Source organism: Pistacia vera, unplaced genomic scaffold (assembly GCF_008641045.1).
Source record: "Pistacia vera cultivar Batoury unplaced genomic scaffold, PisVer_v2 Contig317, whole genome shotgun sequence".
NCBI classification, from domain to species: Eukaryota; Viridiplantae; Streptophyta; class Magnoliopsida; order Sapindales; family Anacardiaceae; genus Pistacia; species Pistacia vera.
The window spans coordinates 1,642,323-1,663,418 of NW_022196132.1; the positions used below are offsets into that span (position 1 = coordinate 1,642,323).

The 21,096-nt window shown below is 34.8% G+C and overlaps 4 protein-coding genes and 1 pseudogene across 4 annotated transcripts; 3 read left to right on the forward strand and 2 right to left on the reverse strand.

The window, feature by feature from the left end:
* Positions 1–324: 324 nt before the first annotated feature.
* On the forward strand, positions 325–902 carry LOC116136521 (11 kDa late embryogenesis abundant protein-like). The gene is made up of 2 exons (XM_031422214.1): positions 325–460; positions 534–902. The coding sequence occupies exons 1-2, from the start codon at positions 353–355 to the stop codon at positions 816–818; spliced, it is 393 nt and encodes a 130-aa protein (XP_031278074.1). The 5' UTR covers positions 325–352; the 3' UTR covers positions 819–902.
* A 3,724-nt stretch (positions 903–4,626) lies between these two features.
* Positions 4,627–5,659, forward strand: LOC116136667 (18 kDa seed maturation protein-like). The gene is made up of 2 exons (XM_031422341.1): positions 4,627–4,755; positions 4,931–5,659. Exons 1-2 carry the CDS (start codon positions 4,669–4,671, stop codon positions 5,657–5,659), a joined length of 816 nt encoding a protein of 271 aa, XP_031278201.1. The 5' UTR covers positions 4,627–4,668.
* Positions 5,660–6,634: 975 nt separating this feature from the next.
* LOC116136664 (zinc finger CCCH domain-containing protein 14-like) lies at positions 6,635–9,208 on the reverse strand. Its single transcript, XM_031422339.1, has 3 exons — positions 8,965–9,208; positions 8,320–8,377; positions 6,635–7,623 (listed from the first exon to the last, which is right to left on the reverse strand). The coding sequence occupies exons 1-3, from the start codon at positions 9,035–9,037 to the stop codon at positions 6,882–6,884; spliced, it is 873 nt and encodes a 290-aa protein (XP_031278199.1). The 5' UTR covers positions 9,038–9,208; the 3' UTR covers positions 6,635–6,881.
* Positions 9,209–12,018: 2,810 nt separating this feature from the next.
* LOC116136622 (enoyl-[acyl-carrier-protein] reductase [NADH], chloroplastic-like) lies at positions 12,019–15,862 on the forward strand. The gene is made up of 13 exons (XM_031422293.1): positions 12,019–12,184; positions 12,515–12,817; positions 12,896–13,005; positions 13,104–13,159; positions 13,264–13,348; positions 13,435–13,482; positions 14,252–14,326; positions 14,412–14,523; positions 14,624–14,675; positions 14,757–14,808; positions 14,908–14,965; positions 15,258–15,356; positions 15,438–15,862. The coding sequence occupies exons 2-13, from the start codon at positions 12,541–12,543 to the stop codon at positions 15,593–15,595; spliced, it is 1,182 nt and encodes a 393-aa protein (XP_031278153.1). The 5' UTR covers positions 12,019–12,184; positions 12,515–12,540; the 3' UTR covers positions 15,596–15,862.
* Positions 15,863–17,130: 1,268 nt separating this feature from the next.
* On the reverse strand, positions 17,131–20,407 carry LOC116136646 (annotated as a pseudogene).
* Between the last annotated feature and the right edge of the window lie 689 nt (positions 20,408–21,096).

Here is a 21,096-nt window from a genome sequence, read left to right on the forward strand (position 1 = left end):
AGGAGAAATCATAGAGGAAGGGAGTTGGATTTGGAGTGAAAAATAGCCATGAGAGAGTGGGGTGGCATTGATCTAATTATTTTTGTTTATAAACCGGCTGTCTGTGGTTTTTTTTTTTTTTTTTTTTGGGGAAACCGCGAGAGGTCATCCTTATAATTCCGACAATAAGCAACGTGGCTAAACATGTCAGAAACGACGACACATAAATCAACCAGGTGTCATTTTATCGCACACGTGTCGTAATTCCAAGAATTTTCAATAGCTATTTAACCCACACTTCTCACAAGCTACTACTATCAATTCAATCTTCGTGCAAATTTCTTGATCATTGTTCAATAATCAAACTGAAAAAATGCAGTCAGGAAGAAAAGCCGCGGAGTCCGTTAAAGAATCGGCTGCCAACACCTCCGCCTCTGCCAAGGCCGGCATGGAGAAGGCCAGGGCCACCGCCAAGGAGAAGGTGACATATCCAAGTAATTGATATATTAATATTTATTTATTTATTTATAGTCATTTATGGTATTTTCATGCAGGCCGAGAAAATGACAACGAGAGACCCGGCGGACAAAGAGGCCGCCACTCTTGAGAAAGAGATGGGAAATTCCGATGCAGAGCTCAACACGGACGCCGCCAAGGCACACAACGAAGCGACCAGGTGCCTGGTGGAGTCCGATGGACCTCGCCCTGGATACAAGACACGGGGCACTGAACCTCCCGAAACGACCACTGCCACCGAAGACTACGTCGATGATTACACCACCCCTGCTGCTGATCCCCGTTATCACCCCGGACCCACCTCCGGAGGCGCTTACCGCTGAAGTAGCTAGCTGGGCTTAGTTAAAGTTTCTAGCCAGTAGTATACATTTTCTCGCTGAAGTTTTTACTTTCCTCTTTTGTTTTGAATTTGGTTGTAAACGACATCGTTTTTCTGCTTGAATTAAATAAAGTGGGGAGGTTTATATAAAGGATTGCATTTTTTTTTTTTTTTATAAATTAAGAATTGATATATTATAATTTGGATGCAATGTTAAAATTAAATTTTGTCATATTGTAAGCACATCAATCAATCCGAGTAATCTCTTAAAGAAGAAAATAAAAAGTTGTGAGACAAAATTAGAATTGAATGTGAATTATTCATCAAACAAGAAGTCCCTAAATTATTTACTTACTTGTTACATATTATTACTTATTTATTTTTTATTTTTAATGATCGGAGGTGTCGGGTTAGCTCACGCGCACCTCAATTAATTCTTTGAAACTCTAAAAGTGTTTGAATCAGTTTACACGTATTTTAACTAATCTCTTAAGACTTTAAAGATTGAAATTAATCTTTGAGACCGTGGAGACTAGAACTATTGGCCGACTAACAGGGAATTAATCCCTTAAGACCTTGGAGGTTGGAACTACCGGTCGGATAAGGGTTTTAGTGACCAAGGTATTTATTTATTATTGGGTATGAATGTGCAATTTCTTTGGAATTAATCCCTTGAGACACTAGAGGCTGGAACTACCAACTGATTAAGCCTTTGAGACCCTAGAGGTTGGAACTATTAACCATATAAAAGTTTTAGTGATCATTCAAATTAATCGAGGTACTTATTTATCATTGGGTATATAAGAGTTTTAGTGATCATTCAAATTAATCGAGATACTTATTTATCATTGGGTATATAAGAGTTTTAGTGATCATTCAAATTAATCTGAGGTACTTATTATGAATGTGCAATTTCTTTATCAAATAATTGGTTACTTGTTATTTGATGTCTTTGGATTGAAGAATTAACAAAAATGAACAGAATTACGTATCTTCTTTAATCTCCGGTCATATAATTTTTTCAAACACAACAGAAAAATTATCCAACTTAACTCGTCAACCTGTATTTGGACAAAGTGTCGTGTCGTTTCAACCGTTAAATAACATCAGATAGTGCTGTAAATGTGTTGTATTACATTTATTGTTGTCTACTTAAATTAACTTGTCATGTGACAAAGCACAACTTCAACCATAAAACGACGTCAGATAGTATCGTAAATATGTTGTATTACATTTGTTGTTGTATACTTAAATTACTCGTTAGACCTTGTCTATATTTAGACAAAGCACCATTTCAACCGTAGAACGACATCAAATAGTACCATAAATATGTCATATTACGTTTCACCTTTCTAGTATTAATTTGGACAAAGTGCCNAGATACTTATTTATCATTGGGTATATAAGAGTTTTAGTGATCATTCAAATTAATCTGAGGTACTTATTATGAATGTGCAATTTCTTTATCAAATAATTGGTTACTTGTTATTTGATGTCTTTGGATTGAAGAATTAACAAAAATGAACAGAATTACGTATCTTCTTTAATCTCCGGTCATATAATTTTTCCAAACACAACAGAAAAATTATCCAACTTAACTCGTCAACCTTGTTTGTATTTGGACAAAGTGTCGTGTCGTTTCAACCGTTAAATAACATCAGATAGTGCTGTAAATATGTTGTATTACATTTATTGTTGTCTACTTAAATTAACTTGTCATGTGACAAAGCACAACTTCAGCCATAAAACGACGTCAGATAGTATCGTAAATATGTTGTATTGCATTTGTTGTTGTATACTTAAATTACTCGTCAGACCTTGTCTATATTTAGACAAAGCACCATTTCAACCGTAGAACGACATCAAATAGTACCATAAATATGTCATATTACGTTTCACCTTTCTAGTATTAATTTGGACAAAGTGCCGCTTCAACCATAAAACGACGTCACAGACGATACCGTAAATATATCGTATTACGTTTGTTGTTATATATTTACAACGGCACCAAAACCTGCATCAGTCTCCTGCATCGATGTTCAAAACTGGAATATGACGAAAAACTACATCGTATTATTGGGACAACCAAACCTGAGGATAATTGTGATGAAGACACAGTAACTGATCTAAGCTTGAGAAACGTGGCTAAACAGGTCAGGAACCGCAATACACAGATCATCCACGTGTCACTTGTCTTTTACACGTGTCATAACCCCACCATCTTTCTACATATATTTAAAGTCAAATCTTCATGCAAAGAATTTGACCAAAGTCAAAAGAAAATCGAAGTAGTGACCGAAATCTGATCCAAAATGCAGTCAGGAAGGAGTGCAGCCGAGTCCGTCAAAGAATCAGCGGCCAACGCCGCTGCTTCCGCTAAAGCCGCCATAGAGAAGGCCTAGGCCGCCGCCGAAGAGAAGGTTAGTTATTATTCATAAAAACTTTCACATTTACTCCCTTTCTTTTTATCAAATTTTGAATAAAAATCCCTTACAGGGCGAGAGAATGAGGACAAGCGACCTGGCGGAGAAAGAAGCGGCGACTCGGATGAAGGAAGAGAGGAAAACTCAAGCGCAGTTCAACAAGGAGGAGGCGCATTCACACAACGAGGACGCCAGGCAGATAGCGGAGTCCGGTGGACCACACCCCGGTTACAAAACGTGGGGCAGTTAAGATTATACATTAACAGATGTAGCTGGCGCCGCCACGGCCGCCGCCACCACTGACACTGAAACGCCGGTTTTGACTGGAAGTACTGGAGACTATGCGACCATCCCCACCGGGCCGGCCACCGCTGACCGAGTCCATCCGAGGGGACCTGTGAGGGCCGATGCGCCAGGTTTACTTGAGTCAGCTTTTGAATAAAAAATGGAAATTGTGTAAAATAAAATGTATATATAATTGTAAAATAGTAATAATAATAATAATAAAATATATATTGTAAAATAATTCAGGAAATTATCTCCATCGTCTCCATATTCATTTGCTTCTCTTTGAATTTGATTATAATAATCTCTTTAGTAATAAAACAAAAATTGCTGAATAAACTCCAGATTTGATAAATAAAATTGAAATCTGATCAACATTAATAAAAAGAGAAATTTTAAGTCTACAATCTAATCTCGTAACTTTTTTTCACAATTTCTAATTTTATAACATTCTCTCATAATTTTTGATATAATAACTTGTATCTTACAACTTTTGATATAATAACTTATAAAATGAGTCTTATCTATTTATACGGATTCCATTTATTTGCGAATTAACCAACCGTTAGAAGTTACAAGAAAAGAGGTTAAAGGAGAAGATACCGTTAGAAGTTACAAGAAAAGAGGTTAAAGGAGAACATTGTAACGTTAGAGATCATGAGAAAATATTGTAAATGGTGAATTTAGGATTATTATAATAAAAATATATAATTATGATTAGAATGAAATAATTGATATCCCTTTAATAATTCTATTTAATCTTTTAAATTATCAGTCGTATAAAACCAACACCACAAATTATTTTCCAAAATTCTTTAATTAAATTGAAGAATAATTCTCTTCTCGTAATAATCGGGTCAAAGGTTATCAAAGGGAAGCAACACGTGTCGACAGAATCGGCTTCTTGTTCCGACAACCCGCCACGTAATCCTTAACCTCCGCCATTGGATCACGTGGCATAAACCTGCTAGAAGCAGCGAACAATCTCCTGAGAACTCTCCACGTGCTATATCTTCCCTGTTACGTGTCGCAAACCCGTGATCTCTTCTTCCCCTATTTAACCATGATGCCAAACTGCTAATTTATTCACACAAAAGAAATCGAAATTCAGAGGAATTTTGAAGTTTGAAAAAAGTGAAAGTGAAAATGCAGTCAATGAAGGAAACAGCAGCCAACATTGCAGCCTCTGCAAAAGCTGGAGTGGAGAAGACGAAGGCCACTGTACAAGAAAAGGTTCATCCTCTTCTGTTGAAAAATGAACCTATTCCAACATCTTCTTCCACTTAAATTTCAATTTTGTATTTATACAAATTACTCTTGATTGGCATGTAAAAAACGTCCGCACCAGAGATTTACATAGGTATGTATATAATTTGAGTTTTAACGAGAGAAACTAATGGTGGTGCAGGTGGAGAAGATGCAAGCTCATTCTCCAATGGAGAAAGCAATGGCGACGGAGAAGAAAGAAGAGAGGCTAACACAAGCAGAAATCAACAAGCTGGAGACCATGAAGCACAATGCAGCAGCAAGACATTCTCCCAAAGGTGGTGCCAGCGATCCAGTTTTCACAGGAACCAGCCCTACCGGAGTAGATAATAGTTACATAACACTCGGTGCAACTACTAGTCCCACCGGGACCGCCTCATATTCAACCATCGGGGAGCACGGCTGGTCCACCAGGGGCCACCAGATGTCCGCAATGCCCGGACATGGAACCGGGCAGCCCATGGGCGGCCACGTGGTTGAAGGGCTGGTCGATTCTCACCCAATCGGATGGAACAGCGGGACAGGGCGGACCATGGCTCATAACACTCGAGCCGGCGCTAACCCATCGGGTCCGTACGACAGTACCGGTGTAGATAATAGTTACATAACACCCAGTGCAACTATTAATCCCACTGGGACCGCCTCATATTCAACCACAGGTGAACACGGCTTGTCCACGGGGGGCCACCAGATGTCCGCAATGCCTGGACATGGAACCGGGCAACCCGCAGGCGGCCACGTTGTTGAAGGGGTGGTCGAGTCTCACCCAATAGGAATGAACAGTGGGACGGGGCGGACCATGGCTCATAACACTAAAGCCGGCGGGAATCCACCCGGTCCGTACCACGGTACCGGTGGCTCTTACAGTTAAGTGATGAATGTGAAGTGTGTTTTGGGGGGTTTATATAAGAGTTTGATATGTAAGGGAGGATAAGGTTGTTCTCTATTGTCCTCTCACATATTTAGGGTTTGGGAGTGTTTGTGTTTTTGTTTTTATATGGTAATTGGCCTTGGTATAACTCGAACTCAAGATTAGAGGACGGTCTTACCTAGATGTCCCTCCATCCCTCCAGGCGTTCCTCTTTCCATCCGACCGCAAGTCAGTGGTATTTGTTTTTGTCTAATGTTTATCCAATTTTTGTTTGGTTTGTTGTATCTACACTTGTACTTTAATAAAAAAGTTGTTTTGTTTGTGACAATATCAGGGTTTTCTTTTATTGAAGCTTGTTAATATAAGATAAAATAATAATATTATTAATATATTAAATAACAGATAATACATATATGACGATACATAATTTAGTATACGAATTTAAAGTAAGTGTTTAGAATAAATAATATTACTTAATATCGGTCATGGTATTTTTTTTTTAATAAATAGTTAAAGAATACTTGTTTTTTTTTGAGTATTTTGAGCATATGACTCAATATATTGATAATTATGGTTAACAATAATACTAACTTCATTAATCCCTCTCATTAACCCCATCTTACTGATCTCATATGGGAGTTTGTGTTTGGCTTGGTTACGTGGAACCCATTATTAGACAGACGAACCCCATGTAAATTGACGAATTGTAAGCTAACATGTGACGTTAGTAAGAGAATGTTAGTGAGAAGTATTAGTGAGTATAGTATTACGCTATGGTTAATTGACTTAGAAATGAAACTAAAATGGCAAAAATATTTCTTAAAAATATATTACACCGCTAATTTGAAGGAAATGGTTTGACTTTATAATAAGAGTAGACACATATTTTCATCATTTTATTAGTAAGTTCTATATTAATTAACGGTATTCAAAACGAGTGTCCTTTAAGGCTTTAAATTATTTAGAACAAAACCATAGGGATGAAAACAAAATTCTCTCAATTTGTTGGCTCGCCAACTTTGAAGAATGTAATCAAGACTACAGAGGCTACAATAACTTGAAACTGAAACTCGAGAAGGTCAAAAATTCTGATACAATGATCTTTTATCAACAGTACAACTAAGATGCATTGCAAAACCAACATATAAAAAACAGGTCTCTCTTGCTAATACATGACTGCACAACACAGTGTGTCGACCGGCAAAATCTGGAAACTGAATCCTCACAGAACTGACTTGCGCAACTCTGCAGCTCCATGTGCAAAGTGACATCTTTCCCCAAAGGTGCAAGATCCCTTGGCAAAGTTGTCACAGAGCTTTGTCTTAAAGTTGTTACTACTTGTATGAGCCGTGCCTCCTGGACCTCCAGGATTTTTCGCATGGACAGGACCTATGCTTAGGATCAGCTCTCTTACCATAGCACTGGCTTGCTTAATCTGCTCAAAAGAGCCTTCGAGCTCAATGTTCTTGAGATTGGGATCTGTCTCGTGATCTCGGATGGAAAGCTTGGCTCCTGTTTGGCGACATATCTGCTTAGAGTTCACACCACCCTTCCCAATAATGGCACCCGCAAGGGAAGCATCTACACTGATTTTTGCAGTAGCTGAGGCACCAAAAGTAGCGGCAGGTCCTGGTGCAGGTGGCTCCATCCGGCTGCCCATACGACCTGGAATGGGTCCCATCCCACGGGGATCATCATGTGATGGGGCAATCCTATTGCCAAGTTCCCATTCACCATGAGCAAAATGGCATTTGTCACCAAACTTGCAACCTTCAGCAGAACTAAACTTGTTGCACATGCGAGATTTAAAAGCTGAGCCATTGGATGTAGGTGGTGGTGCAGCCATGTTTCTAGACGGCAGGGGTACGGCCGGCGCTAGATTCATCATCTGGGCCACCGCATTGTATCCACCTGAAAAGTGGTGCAGAAAATGGCAGCTATCACCAAATGGACAGCCAGCAGTGCTGCAAACCAAAGTACAAAAATATTAGACACAGACAACTGGAATCCTAACACCCAGAAAATAATTAAACTGCCTAATCTGAAGCTGATTTGATAAACAAAAAACAAGACTCCAATACGAGTTTTCATATGAGTCGTTATGGCAAGTAAAAGACACAAAAAACCAAAATACTCAATCCTGCTGCAGTCTCATATTTGGAAGATGGGAAAGTGCAACAACAGAACTGAAAATGCGATAAAGTTTGGCATGGCATATTAGTTTCATAAACTAACAGATTATCTTCCTTATAACATTTACCAGTCAAAGTATTGGCAGTAAGAATAAAAACTAAAAGTTGATATAATTACCATAAACTTATACCTTAATTAACTAGGTGGATAAAATTAGGACATCACTGAAGAGTTTTGAAGTTATAGTATAAACCAGTTGTAAGAATTACAAATATTGTTGAGCTTCTTAGTGCCAATTATACTTTGCCAATGATGGTTATCTTTCAGTCAGCGAACAGAACAATATCTCAGTAAGATTCAATCTTAACTTGTTAGAACGAACCACATTTTGTACCTGTGTAATAGCTATGAATTCCCACTTCATTAGCGCATTAAAAGAATTTTATCTTTTGAATTCAATTATTAAAAGAATTTATAAACATAATATGCAATTCAAAATACTTATTTAGACAAGCAAAGATTTGAACCTGTAAAACTTGGTGCATGGCTTCGATTTGCTTCCTACACCAGATAAGTTGTCCGTTTCTGTTGCAAAACATTAATTACTTGTTCTTAGTTAAAGTTTCTCCAGATTATTGATAAAATTATCTAGACCATCTCGTAATTAAATTCTTAACACCATTTAAAAAAACCAAAACTAAACTTATAATTATTTATAAAGAAACTTGATCATTTCTGCAGAATCGATGCATTAGCTGTCCAATCTCTAATCTAAAATGGAAGTCTTCTTATTCTACGAAAAGGGTAGCTTATAATTTCTAGTATATGCATTACAACATCATTAAACAGTTCAAAGCCCAAGCGAATCTATAAATCAACGATACCTATAATTGATACGAATCAGTTCACTTCATCCCAAACACCAAATAATCGACATATCCTAATCAAAGCAACAAAGAAATTTTCAGCTAATTAAACTATAACTGTAACTAATATTTCACATAACCAGTAAAAAGAATACAATATCACACTCTAACACCAGCAAAACATAACAAAATTTGTTATATTTAACTCCTAAATCAAGCCAAGTTCTAATCTTTCCCTTCAAAGTAGCCTCTTTTCTACAGCAACTAAACGAAATTAAAACAAAATAAATAAAGAAAGAAACGTACCATGCTTGGATTTCTTGAGGGCGCCATTAGCGTAGAAAGAAGCTTCAGACTTCGCTCTCTTTCGGGTATCCATTAGATCCAGATTCAATGAAAGGAAACCAACACAAAACCCAAATAGAAATTCCGTTTAACGAATACCCCGATGGAGTAACTGTGCTAAAACCGGGAAATTAAGCACTAGAGAAACAGAGGAAACTGAAACCCTAACCCTAGCTTAAGGGTTTATGGTGCTGAGACGTGAGAGAAAGTGAGCTGGGAGAGTGAAAAGATATTAATAGGAAGTATATTTGTATTAATATAAATATTAGGGTTAATATCGTTCAACTCCCTGAACTTTTAGTGTAGTACCAGAACTCATGTAGTTTGATAATTTATACTAACCTCCCAGGAAGGTTTTATTAGACTCACAAATTGTTAAATCCTATATAACCTGATAACACTATATACGTCCATTCGATAAAAATGATAGACGAAACTAGCCTTATTGGATTGGATAGTTAACAAATCAATCCATTAAAACAAGTTTAGTCTTAGAAATTGTTGCATCCATTTCACTAATTAATTAAGGGTATTTTAGTAAATTTATAGTAAACAATTATAAGAACCTTAATAATCATGTATCTTGATGTAGTGATTTTACAATAACGTTTTAAAAACCATATTTAAATCCGATAGGTTGATATGTTAAGTATTGGGTGAAAAAAAATTAGCATAACACGAATACAAAATGACACAACACGAAATGAAATTGCTTCAAACTAATTCATTACCGCGACTAGTTGACATCCTTTAAAGTTTAATTTAATTATTGTGACGTCTCATAACAAGGAGAGGTTATCGATACTTATAGAGGACACGGGCGATTTCCAAACTATAGAGGGCGTTTTAGATAAAACCAAAATCTTAGGGGAGGTCAAAAAACTCATCGCTGTGTTGATTTTTCATTAAGATTTTAAATTATATGGGAGTTAATTGTTTCATTTGGATTCCGGCGCGTCACCTCACGTGTACTCACGGTTGATGACGTTAGCTTAATTTTGGGTAAGTCGGTTACGTGATGCTTCAGTTTTGGATTTAATGGGCCGCAATATGAGGCCTAGAATTGGGCCTGGGCTTTCTTAGTGGGCCATTCATGTTGGGCCCTTTTTGAAGTTCTTTTAAGATCTTAAATCTTCATCACATATCCGCAAATCTTTGGAAAATATAATTTATTATTTAATAAATAATAAATAATAAACACTTGTATTGCATGTATTTATATTTTTAAAATAAATTATAAATTATAAATTTTATATTTTATTTTATTAATTAAATGCATATTTGATATCACCCAAAATTATATTAAAGCAAGTAAATGATTTTTCACCCAAAATTAAACCTTTTTTATCCTATAAATCATTTTCCTAAACAATGGCAATACGAAAAAAATTAATGTATACTAACAATAATTTATTTCTCTATATTCATAATAAAAAATAACTTAACCACCGTCGATTTACGTCAAGAAACTTAGATTTGTCTAACATAGAATTTAAATAAAATATTTCATTTTTAAAACAAGATATATAAAAAATTATATGAAAATGCATTTGGTAGTAATCAGTCAAAATGTTTTTGAAAACAATTTTCAGATACGATAAAAAAAACTAGTATAAAATAATAAAATGATTAAAAATTATTTTTTACATTTTTCTATAATTTTTAAATATTATATTAAACACATTTTTAAATATTAAATATAATTCGCCTGTTGTTGGTCTTTCTAACCATCCGAGACGATAACAAGGAAATACCCAAAGTATCCTAGTAACCATAAAAACTTGCAAAGGGCATAATTGATATCACCCAAAAATTTTATTAAAGCAATAAATAATTTTTTACACAAAATTAAACCTTTTTTATCCTATAAATCATTTTTCTTAAACAATGGAAATATGTAAAAAATTAATGTATAGTAACAATAATTTATTTCTCTATATTCATAATAAAAAATAACTTAACCACCGTCGATTTACTTCAAGAAACTTAGATTTGTCTAACATAGAATTTAAATACAATATTTCATTTTTAAAACAAGATATATAAAAAATTATATGAAAATGCATTTGGTAGTAATCAGTCAAAACGTTTTTGAAAATAATTTTCAGATATGATAAAAAAAAACTAGTGTAAAATAATAAAACTATTAAAAATCTTTTTTTACATTTTTCTATAATTTTTAGATAACTTTTAAATATTATATTAAACACATTTTTAAATATTAAATATAATACGACTGTTGTTGGTCTTTCTAACCATCTGAGATGATAACAAGGAAATACCCAAAGTACCCTAGTATCCATAAAAACTTGCAAAGGGCATAATTGATATCACCCTGAAAATATATTAAAGCAATAAATAATTTTTAACCCAAAATTAAACCTTTTTTATCCTATAAATCATTTTTCTTGAAAAATGGAAAGACTTAAAGAGGTCAAAAATTAATGTTTACTAACATTAATTTATTTCTCTATATTCATAATCTAAAATAATTTAACCACCGTCAATTTACGTTAAGAAACTTAGATTCTTCTAATATAGAATTTAAATACAATATTTAATTTTTTGAAACAAGGTATATAAAAGATTATATGAAAATGCATTTGATAGTAATCATTTAAAACGTTTTCGAAAACAATTTTCAGATACAATAAAAAAACTAGTGTAAAATTATAAAACAATTAAAAATTGTTTTTCACAATTTTTTATCATTTTTAATCCCAAGATAATTTTTAAATATTAAAATACATTATTTTTTTAGCTCAAATAGACGATAAAAGGGAAATACCCAAAGTACCCTAATGTCCATAAAAACTAGCGTAAAGTTATAAAACAATTAAAAAAATTTAAATATTTAATTTATGATTTTTCATCCGAAGATAATTTTTAAATATTAAAATACATTATTAGCTCAAAAGAGAAATACCCAAATTACCCTAATGTCCATAAAAACCTGCAAAGGGCATAAAGATCATTTAGCATGGGCGCCAAAACCAACAGCTCAACAAAACTTTCTTTGATAATTCCAAAGTTCCCTACACTTCAACGATCGTTAACCAAACTTTGATTTCATCGAAACTAAGCCATACTTAAACTTTCACTACCAACTCTCACATTTACAACTTTAAATTCATTGCACTTTCATCCCTTTTGTTCTCTCTCAATTCTCGGCATTGCAGAGGTGAGTTTTGGGATCTTTCTTTCACTCTTTCTATGAATTTGAACTCATTTTTCTGTTAATATTTTGATGTTGTTTAAGGTTTGATAGCCTTTTAGATTCTCTGTTTTTTGTTTAATGTGATTGAATTGGTGTTTTAATCAATCCCTTTTGAGATCTTTGAATTTGGGTTGTCATTCATTTCATTTTATGAGCATGGAATTGGGTGAATTTGTTTTTGGGAAGCATGTTTTATGTGTTGTTTTGTTGCCATGAAATGTTTTTTGTGAAAGTAAACTGACCCTTGTTTACATTGAAGTGATTGTTTGGAGTGTTTTACTATTGAATTTGCAGGTTCTTGTTGATTTAAGTTTCTGGAAATGGCTGCTGCGGCAACTTCTGGGGCACAAATGGCAGTGATTAAGCCTTGTGTTTCGTCGTCTCGTAAAAGTTTTATGCCTGGTAGAGGAAGTTTTAGTACTGATAATCAAAATGCATCTTGGAAGATGCTTGCAAGCTCTTCTCAGCTTGCGTCTGCGAAGCCATCGGTCCAGAGCCTGACAGCGAGGCCTGGTAAATCTGTCAAGTTTGTAACAAGAGCAATGTCTGCAGAAAATGAGAACAAGCCTCTACCCGGATTGCCTGTTGATTTGAGAGGTTGAACATCTCCTTGTTTGCCTAATTGTTTTCGTGGTAATCGTGTGTCACATCTAACAATGAGACATCTGTGACCAGGTAAAAGAGCATTCATTGCTGGTGTGGCTGATGACAATGGATATGGTTGGGCAATAGCGAAAGCTCTTGCTGCTGCAGGTGCTGAAATTCTTGTCGGGACCTGGGTGCCTGTATGTGAACTATCGAACTTAAATCTTTTGTAGTTGTAGACATGCCCAATTTCTTTCAAAGTTTTATAGTTTCTGATAGCAGGTTTCATTTTATGTAGGCACTGAACATCTTTGAAAGTAGTCTACGGCGTGGAAAGTTTGATGAATCACGCGTGTAGGAGCACATTTCTCTTTTCCTTAATTACATACAATTTCGATGACACTTACTGAACTAGTCCTGACTCTCTGGCCTTTGCTTATTGAACTTTGATATTTCAGATTGCCAGATGGATCATTAATGGAAATTACCAAAGTTTATCCTTTGGATGCAGTTTTTGACAATCTTGAGGATGTTCCTGAAGATGTAAATACTCCTTATATAGTTTCCAGTGTATTCTTTATAAATTTCTATTATATTCTGTTGATATTCATATTTGCTGTCTTGTTCAGGTGAAAACAAACAAACGCTACTCAGGGTCCTCAAAATGGACTGTTCAGGTATCGTTATTTGTTACGCTCTTTGGAGTAGATACTCTGTAGAAGTTGATAAATGAGTGATATTCATGAACCCCATCTGAAATTAACGTCATTTAAATAACAAAGCAACCCGGGCATTAAGTTTAGTACTTGTCAACAATGCCTTTAATTTGATCTAAAAATTGCATTTTCCTTCTCATGGTAAATTGCATTAGCACTGGAAATCACTGTTCCGGGCATCATATAAGAAACTGGATGATGGTTAATGATAGAACTCTCCTTCTATCTCAACCTGCAAAACCATTCATGCACTACAAATACCCAGAATGCCCAGTCACCTCAACAACAAACGCAAAACAATTCAACCAGAATTTCAGAAATACTTCTGCAATACTAATTATATTCCAACAATCACCAGTTCAATACTCAACAAGTATACCAAGTACAATCCAGAGAATGAACAGTAATAGACAATAGGAAAATCGGCAAAAGAGAACAAAAATAAAGAAAGAAAATAAAAAAGGACAACCAGCTGGCATCGAGGGCCAGTACCTCCCCAAGCCAAATTCCCTTTTTACTTTTTGATACCCAAATATTCAGTGTCACCCTTTTTATGCACCATTCCCCCTCTAACAGAATTATGTCAAACCCAATCTGAAGATGCCACCTGTCCAATGCTGAATGCCAGTAAAGTGCCATTTATCTTGTATTCCCTCTCTTATTCTTTCTGCTGAAGACGTGCACTAAAGGGGTCTCATCAGTTAACCAATTGGTAATAATGGTTTTGCAGGAGGTTGCTGAATCTGTAAAGCAGGATTTTGGTAGCATTGACATCCTTGTGCACTCACTCGCAAATGGGCCAGAGGTGTAGCATTTTTTACATTTTTACTTTTATGTGGTTTCTCCAGGATTGTAATGGCAGTTAACTTCTCTTTACAAATCATCCACAGGTTAGCAAGCCTCTTCTGGAGACTTCGAGAAACGGATATCTTGCTGCCATCTCTGCGTCAAGTTATTCCTATGTTTCTTTACTCAAGCATTTTGTTCCTATAATGAATCCAGGTATGTTCCTCACCTAATTTTCGCTTCCAATTTTAGTACTGATACTTGAAATATGCACAGAAAATGATGCTTGATTGTAAAATGGATGTTGATATTTCAGGGGGTGCTTCAATCTCTCTGACATACATTGCCTCTGAAAGGATCATTCCTGGGTATGTTTCTTTGAACACAGTATTTGCATGGATCACTTTCTTATTAATGATATTCCCCCTTCTAAACTGTTATATGTTCAGATATGGTGGAGGCATGAGCTCTGCGAAGGCTGCTCTGGAGAGTGACACACGCGTGAGTATTACTGGCTGACCATATTTAAGCGTCTGTTTCAGTTTCATCAGAAATTTGTGATGATTGTATAATATTTTTCAAACTTCATTGCTTAATTAGGTGCTGGCTTTTGAAGCTGGAAGAAAACACAAGATCAGAGTTAACACAATATCTGCAGGTATAATAGCTACTTCATAGGATTAACATTGTTATTTCACCAAATTACAATCATAGACATCTTGCAGCCAATGGAAAATTGTCTTTTGGTGCTATTCATTAGCGCATTAGGTCCTTGCCTGTCTACTTATGCTTTTAGGTCACATTGTAAAACTTTATCTTTGTTCCATTTCTTGCACAGTAATATAAATTGTCTACACATTAGATAGAAAGGCTTCAATTTTGCTATACGTTATCAAACTAATTTAAGCATAATATGATTTTTGACATTCTTGTTCGCCCAAAAACACCAGGTCCTTTAAGAAGTCGGGCTGCAAAAGCAATCGGCTTTATCGATATGATGATTGATTACTCATTAGAAAATTCACCCTTACAAAAAGAACTAACTGCAGGTGAGTAATCACTAACTACACCTCCTATCCTGCCTGTAATTGTGTTTTAATAGATAAGCCCTTATCCTTTTAATGGAACAGAGGAGGTAGGGAATGCTGCAGCCTTCCTGGCTTCACCTTTGGCGTCGGCGATCACCGGTGCCGTTGTCTATGTCGACAATGGTCTAAATGCTATGGGAGTGGGAGTTGACAGTCCCATATTTGAAAACCTTGACATTCCAAAAGTTAAGCAAAGCTAGAGCTTGAGATGATTCTCATTGTGTTTGAGTGGAGTTGTACTGAATTTTGAATTTGCACAAATAAATATTGCTCCCACCTTATTATTTTACACCATTCCAATCCCCAATTTGTTTCATAGAGGGTATTTATTATGAATTGTGTTATTCATTCTGGCTTCTGGGTTCTGTTACAAAATAGACCCTGCAATGTTATTGTAACATTTAACTTGTATTATGAAACGTAATGTAATCATATTGCTTTTCTTGTTAAATGTCTTTAAAACGAAATTATGAAACCGTAACCCCAATGCTAACACAGGATATATGATCAGGAAGCTACCATTGAAATGGCATCCAACAACTATTATAACAGTGTCTGGCAAAGTGTAGATTTTTTTATCATCACTGAAATCAAAGGTTATTGGCAACAAGTGAATTCAACTCCACGTGATGAAGAAGGGTCTATAAGATCAATAACACTAATAACTTGCATCAATTTCTCATCATTCTTTCCTTGAGAACAAGAATACCGTTGGGGAAATAAATAGGAAAAAATATTATGAATAAGATCAGCAACCTTCGTAGACAATGGGAGGTTTCTTTATCTTGAATGCTAAGAATTTGAGTGGTAGGGCTAGCCAACCATTTATCTTGCCAAAAATGAATCTTGTCTCCCTTACCAACAAGCCAACGACAACCCTTAGCAAGAAGAGGATGCATTTGCATTAAACCTGGCCAAATAGAGGACTTTGCATAATGCAACGAGTAAGAAGTTGGAGTGATCTTAAATCGCTGCTTGAGAAAAATGCTGAAAACACAAGGACCTATATACTTGAACCAAAAAATCTGTACAATTCTAGATATGTACGGTCCTAAACTACTCTAGTTATAAACAAACCCTAAATATATACTTAGACAAAAAACTTATAATATATTAATATGCTTATAATGCCTGCACCGATTTGTCTCACCTTACGCTTCCCTTTACGAATGGCAGCATGTCTTGCTTCCGTAGTGTCATTCTTAGGTGAATCTTAGCATACCAAAATGTTCATGTAAAGCGAAAGCCACAGTTCCTGGACGACTTCTTAATCTGTATTGTTTGCGCTGTTTCTTGAGATTCTACTTTATGCGGTATGGTTGACAATTACTTAATATTCATACTTCGTTTCTATGTGGCATCAGCTCCTCCACAAAACCAAAAGAGATTGTCATCAACTGTACACCTTACGCTTCCCTTTACNAGAAAAATGCTGAAAACACAAGGACCTATATACTTGAACCAAAAAATCTGTACAATTCTAGATATGTACGGTCCTAAACTACTCTAGTTATAAACAAACCCTAAATATATACTTAGACAAAAAACTTATAATATATTAATATGCTTATAATGCCTGCACCGATTTGTCTCACCTTACGCTTCCCTTTACGAATGGCAGCATGTCTTGCTTACGTAGTGTCATTCTTAGGCGAATCTTAGCATACCAAAATGTTCATGTAAAGCGAAGCCACAGTTCCTGGACGACTTCTTAATCCGTATTGTTTGGGCTGTTTCTTGAGATTCTACTTTATGCGGTATGGTTGACAATTACTTAATATTCATACTTCGTTTCTATGTGGCATCAGCTCCTCCACAAAACCAAAAGAGATTGTCATCAACTGTACACCTTACGCTTCCCTTTACGAATGGCAGCACATCTTGCTTCTGCAGGGTCTTTCTCAGGTGAATCTTCCAATACCGAGTTTTCATGTAAAAGCTTTCCTTTACGAATGGCAGCAAGTCTTGCTTCTGCAGGGTCATTCTCAGGCGAATCTTCCAATATCGTCTGTTCATGTAAAACTAAGCCACGGTTCCTGGACAACTTCCTAATTGGTCGTGTTTGGGCTGCTTCTTGAGATTCTACATTTACGCATTCTGGTTGACAACTGCTTGATAAGCGTGCTTCGTTTCTATGTGGCATCAACTCCTCCCCATTGCCGACAGAGCTTGTCATCAACTGTAAATTCCAGAAATGTTCAGAAACCAGTGAAAGAAAGATTCACACTCCAGAATTTTATTAACCTTTAAATTGTATAGAACCAGAAAATACATAAGATTTGCAGAATATATAGATCAAGCATAGAATTGCTTTTCTCCCAATACCTTCCAATCCCTGAAATCAAATCTGAAGACAAAGTGGCTGTAAGTGACTTCTGAAGATGCAACTGCATTGGCACTGGGAGCATTTCTTGGCGCTGAATAACAGGAAAAGATAAATATTTAAAATAGTAATAAAAAGTGAAGAAAATAACTTAATAGAAGCACAGCAATTGAGAAGGAGCTTACAAACTAGATGATGATTGTTCCCGTCCACTTTTATTTGAGCCCGCCCATCTTTGACTAAAAATGACAGAGCAAATAAATTTTCCACTGTCTGTGAAAAAGAGCTTCTATTTAAAACTAGATTCTCAAGTCTCACTCTTCTGTTTTTCTTCAAGATATTAAACATGGTTAACATATTTTTGTCGGTACCCATTTGCTCTTCTGTAACAGCATCATCAAGCTGCAAAAAGTTAAGATGATTGCTCAAAGTTACAGCAGGGGAAAAGGGAAAGAAGTTACTAGCCATGTCCATATTATAAATAGGTACTCTAAAACGGTTCAGGTAATAAGGGGAAAGAAGTTACTAGCCATGTAAATATTACAAATAGGTACTCTAAAACGGTTCAGGTAATAACAATTGAAGATACATATAAATTGTCGCAATAAATCAAGGAGGAGCAGTTTCAGGTGATAGATAAACAAACTATATAAGAATTGAGATGCATAATGCACACTTATTTAATGTTAACTGAAAATAATTTGTATGAACAGTCTGCTTATTATATTACATATAATTATCCAAGGAAAAGCAATCTCCAAACAGGATTAGATAGAGATAACAACTCAATAAAATCAATTATTTGCGAAGGAAAGCGAATCCATTTTTACCTCTTTCGGCTGAGAATTTTCTGCTGGATTTACACGTTTTCTGCGAACAGCAGCTTTTCGTTCCTTTGGCTCAATATTCATGGGCCCAACCCTGAAGGATGAATAAAACAAAAGTGATATGATATTATAAATGAACTTGAAAAAATATATAGAAACAATAAATAATTCAGTTGCCATTACATGGTGGAGCATCCACAACTGTTCCTGAAAGCATCTGACACTACAACTCCAACATCCGCCCAAGCTATAGATGCACAGCCAGCTTTGGCTGTACTACTTGGTCCACTTTGTTGCCCAAAGTCTCTAAGAAGAGAGGAGACAAAATCCGAAATAATTATGCCACCATTATTTTCTACCTGGACACATGCTACCATGGTGCTTGTAATGTCCAACAGGGCCTCTGCATCAGCAATCTGCTCTCTAGGTTTCTGTACTGAAAATCATATCAAAAAATGGGTCAAACTAAACAGTCCACAGAACCCAAAAAAATCAAAAAAAAAAAAAAAAAAAAAAAATTACTCTAACCCAGAAGATGAAGTATACAATTAAATAGAAAGGAATACTAAAAAGAAATTAGTGCTGCATATAATGTTTATGTAAGCAACAATATTCACTACCACCAGATTGACATCCAAGTAAAAAACACTACAACCCAATTAAATTTCCAAAAAAAAAATATAGAAGAGACCAAATAATACACTACTCAAAGAAATTATTCTATTTGTACAAAATCTTAAATATTGCAGAAGATAACAAAATATCATATGATTGCATATTTCCAATTCAAAACAATATAAAATTAATCACAATACTATTTCAACCACAACTAATATTAGAACAGTCTACAGTCCTGGATACATTTGATTAAGCATAAGACCTGTAACAGAATAAGTTGTAAGTTGTAACATAGTATGTTCCGAACTTGTAATTCAAGTTTAATGTCACAATTTTCACCTTTAACCTAAGGATCATAATTTTACCAATCAATGATCATACAGTAATATATAATCATATACCCCGTTGACGCATTATGATTACTCAAAAAGTCATTGACAAGAGAAATCTCGATGAAATTATTTCACCTTTCAAACTTCAAAATCTCAACATTCAAAACAGGATTAAAAATTAATTACAAGCACAATTTCGACTATAATATAACAAATAAACTGTAAATAATATATTTAGAACTTAACTTGTAATTCAAGTTTCAAGTTTAATAACAATTATAAATTATAATCAATGAACACAGAGTAAAAATAAAACTAACATACCCTGCTGATGCAAGCTGTCCAATAGATTAATGATCGTGTTAAACTTATTAGAATTAGCATTGATATCTCCTCTCTTTCATCTGCAAACCCAATTCACAAAACCCCAAACAATCAAAATAAACAAATAAAAACACAACTTTAAAACAAAATAAAAATTATTTGACTCAATTAAACTTAAGATTAAAAAAAAAAAAAAAAACCATAATTGAGTACCATTAATGCGAGATTTTACAGAGCGGTAACGAGAACGAAGAGCTCTACGAGCAGCCACGTCTTGGTGATGATGATGATAAGCATCACTACATTCCACTTCTTCTTCTTCGGTAAAGACGCTACTTTCACTATTTCTGCCACTACCCATTTCCCGCTTTAAAGTTGTAACCATGACTGATTGTTTTCTTTCAAATTTTCTCGGTAAAATTGAAGAAAGATGGAAAATTGGGGAATGGGGTGGTCCGTTTAGAGGTGGAATTGGAAAACCCTTGAAGGGTTTGTTTCAATTGGGGAAGAAATTTGAAAAACCCTAGAATTGAATTGAATTGAAATTGGAAAACCCTAGAAAGGGTTTTATTTGAATTTGTGATTTTGCGCTGTGTGTTTAGCGGCGAAATTTGAATAGTGATTTACATATATATTAAATTAATCAATATTTTATCAATTAATTTATGATACAATAAATGAACCTTTTTATTTAAAATTAATTAATTAATATGATAATAAATTTAAAAATAATTAATAGTTATGATGCAATAAATCTAGCATTGTTATTAATGTGGATGTCCCTTTGCAATTCTATAATAAGTATTTCACTTCTTTCATAAAACCTATTTCACAATACATATATATATATATAATACTTGAAGGATTGAAGAATTGAAGTAAATGGGTAAGATTTCAAAAACTCCATTAGATTGTTTTTTAAAGCCTAATGAGTAATTTAAGTAAGTAATTGTTTTTATTTTGATAATTGAAGTGTACTCAACTAATCCTTAAAATTTATTAAACATTTTATAAATCCAATAAATAAGGTAAGTCACAAATGAGGTAAATAACCATTTTGTGGCTTTATTTTAAAACCTGGACCAACTCGTGGAACTGGGACATGATAGCTTCTCCAATATTGTTCTAGTTTTAAGGGGGTTTTGCTAATTTTCAAATTTATAGGGACTTAATTTTTAGGGGGTGATTTTGCAATATTTCAAAAACATTCGGCACTAAATTATTTGGGGCACTTTTAAATAAATTAAAATTTCAAGGCCTACTTTGCTTTTTTCAAG

Excerpts from the sequence above, each read along its gene's own strand:
- LOC116136521 (XM_031422214.1), top strand. The coding sequence starts at position 353 with ATGCAGTCAGGAAGAAAAGCCGCGGAGTCCGTTAAAGAATCGGCTGCC. Across the intron at positions 461-533 it reads GGGCCACCGCCAAGGAGAAG|GCCGAGAAAATGACAACGAG; the intron begins GTGACATATCCA and ends ATTTTCATGCAG.
- LOC116136667 (XM_031422341.1), top strand. The coding sequence starts at position 4,669 with ATGCAGTCAATGAAGGAAACAGCAGCCAACATTGCAGCCTCTGCAAAA. Across the intron at positions 4,756-4,930 it reads AGGCCACTGTACAAGAAAAG|GTGGAGAAGATGCAAGCTCA; the intron begins GTTCATCCTCTT and ends ATGGTGGTGCAG.
- LOC116136664 (XM_031422339.1), bottom strand. The coding sequence starts at position 9,037 with ATGGATACCCGAAAGAGAGCGAAGTCTGAAGCTTCTTTCTACGCTAAT. Across the intron at positions 8,378-8,964 it reads CCTCAAGAAATCCAAGCATG|AAACGGACAACTTATCTGGT; the intron begins GTACGTTTCTTT and ends GTTTTGCAACAG. Across the intron at positions 7,624-8,319 it reads CCATGCACCAAGTTTTACAG|CACTGCTGGCTGTCCATTTG; the intron begins GTTCAAATCTTT and ends TTTGGTTTGCAG.
- LOC116136622 (XM_031422293.1), top strand. The coding sequence starts at position 12,541 with ATGGCTGCTGCGGCAACTTCTGGGGCACAAATGGCAGTGATTAAGCCT. Across the intron at positions 13,006-13,103 it reads TTGTCGGGACCTGGGTGCCT|GCACTGAACATCTTTGAAAG; the intron begins GTATGTGAACTA and ends CATTTTATGTAG. Across the intron at positions 13,483-14,251 it reads CCTCAAAATGGACTGTTCAG|GAGGTTGCTGAATCTGTAAA; the intron begins GTATCGTTATTT and ends ATGGTTTTGCAG.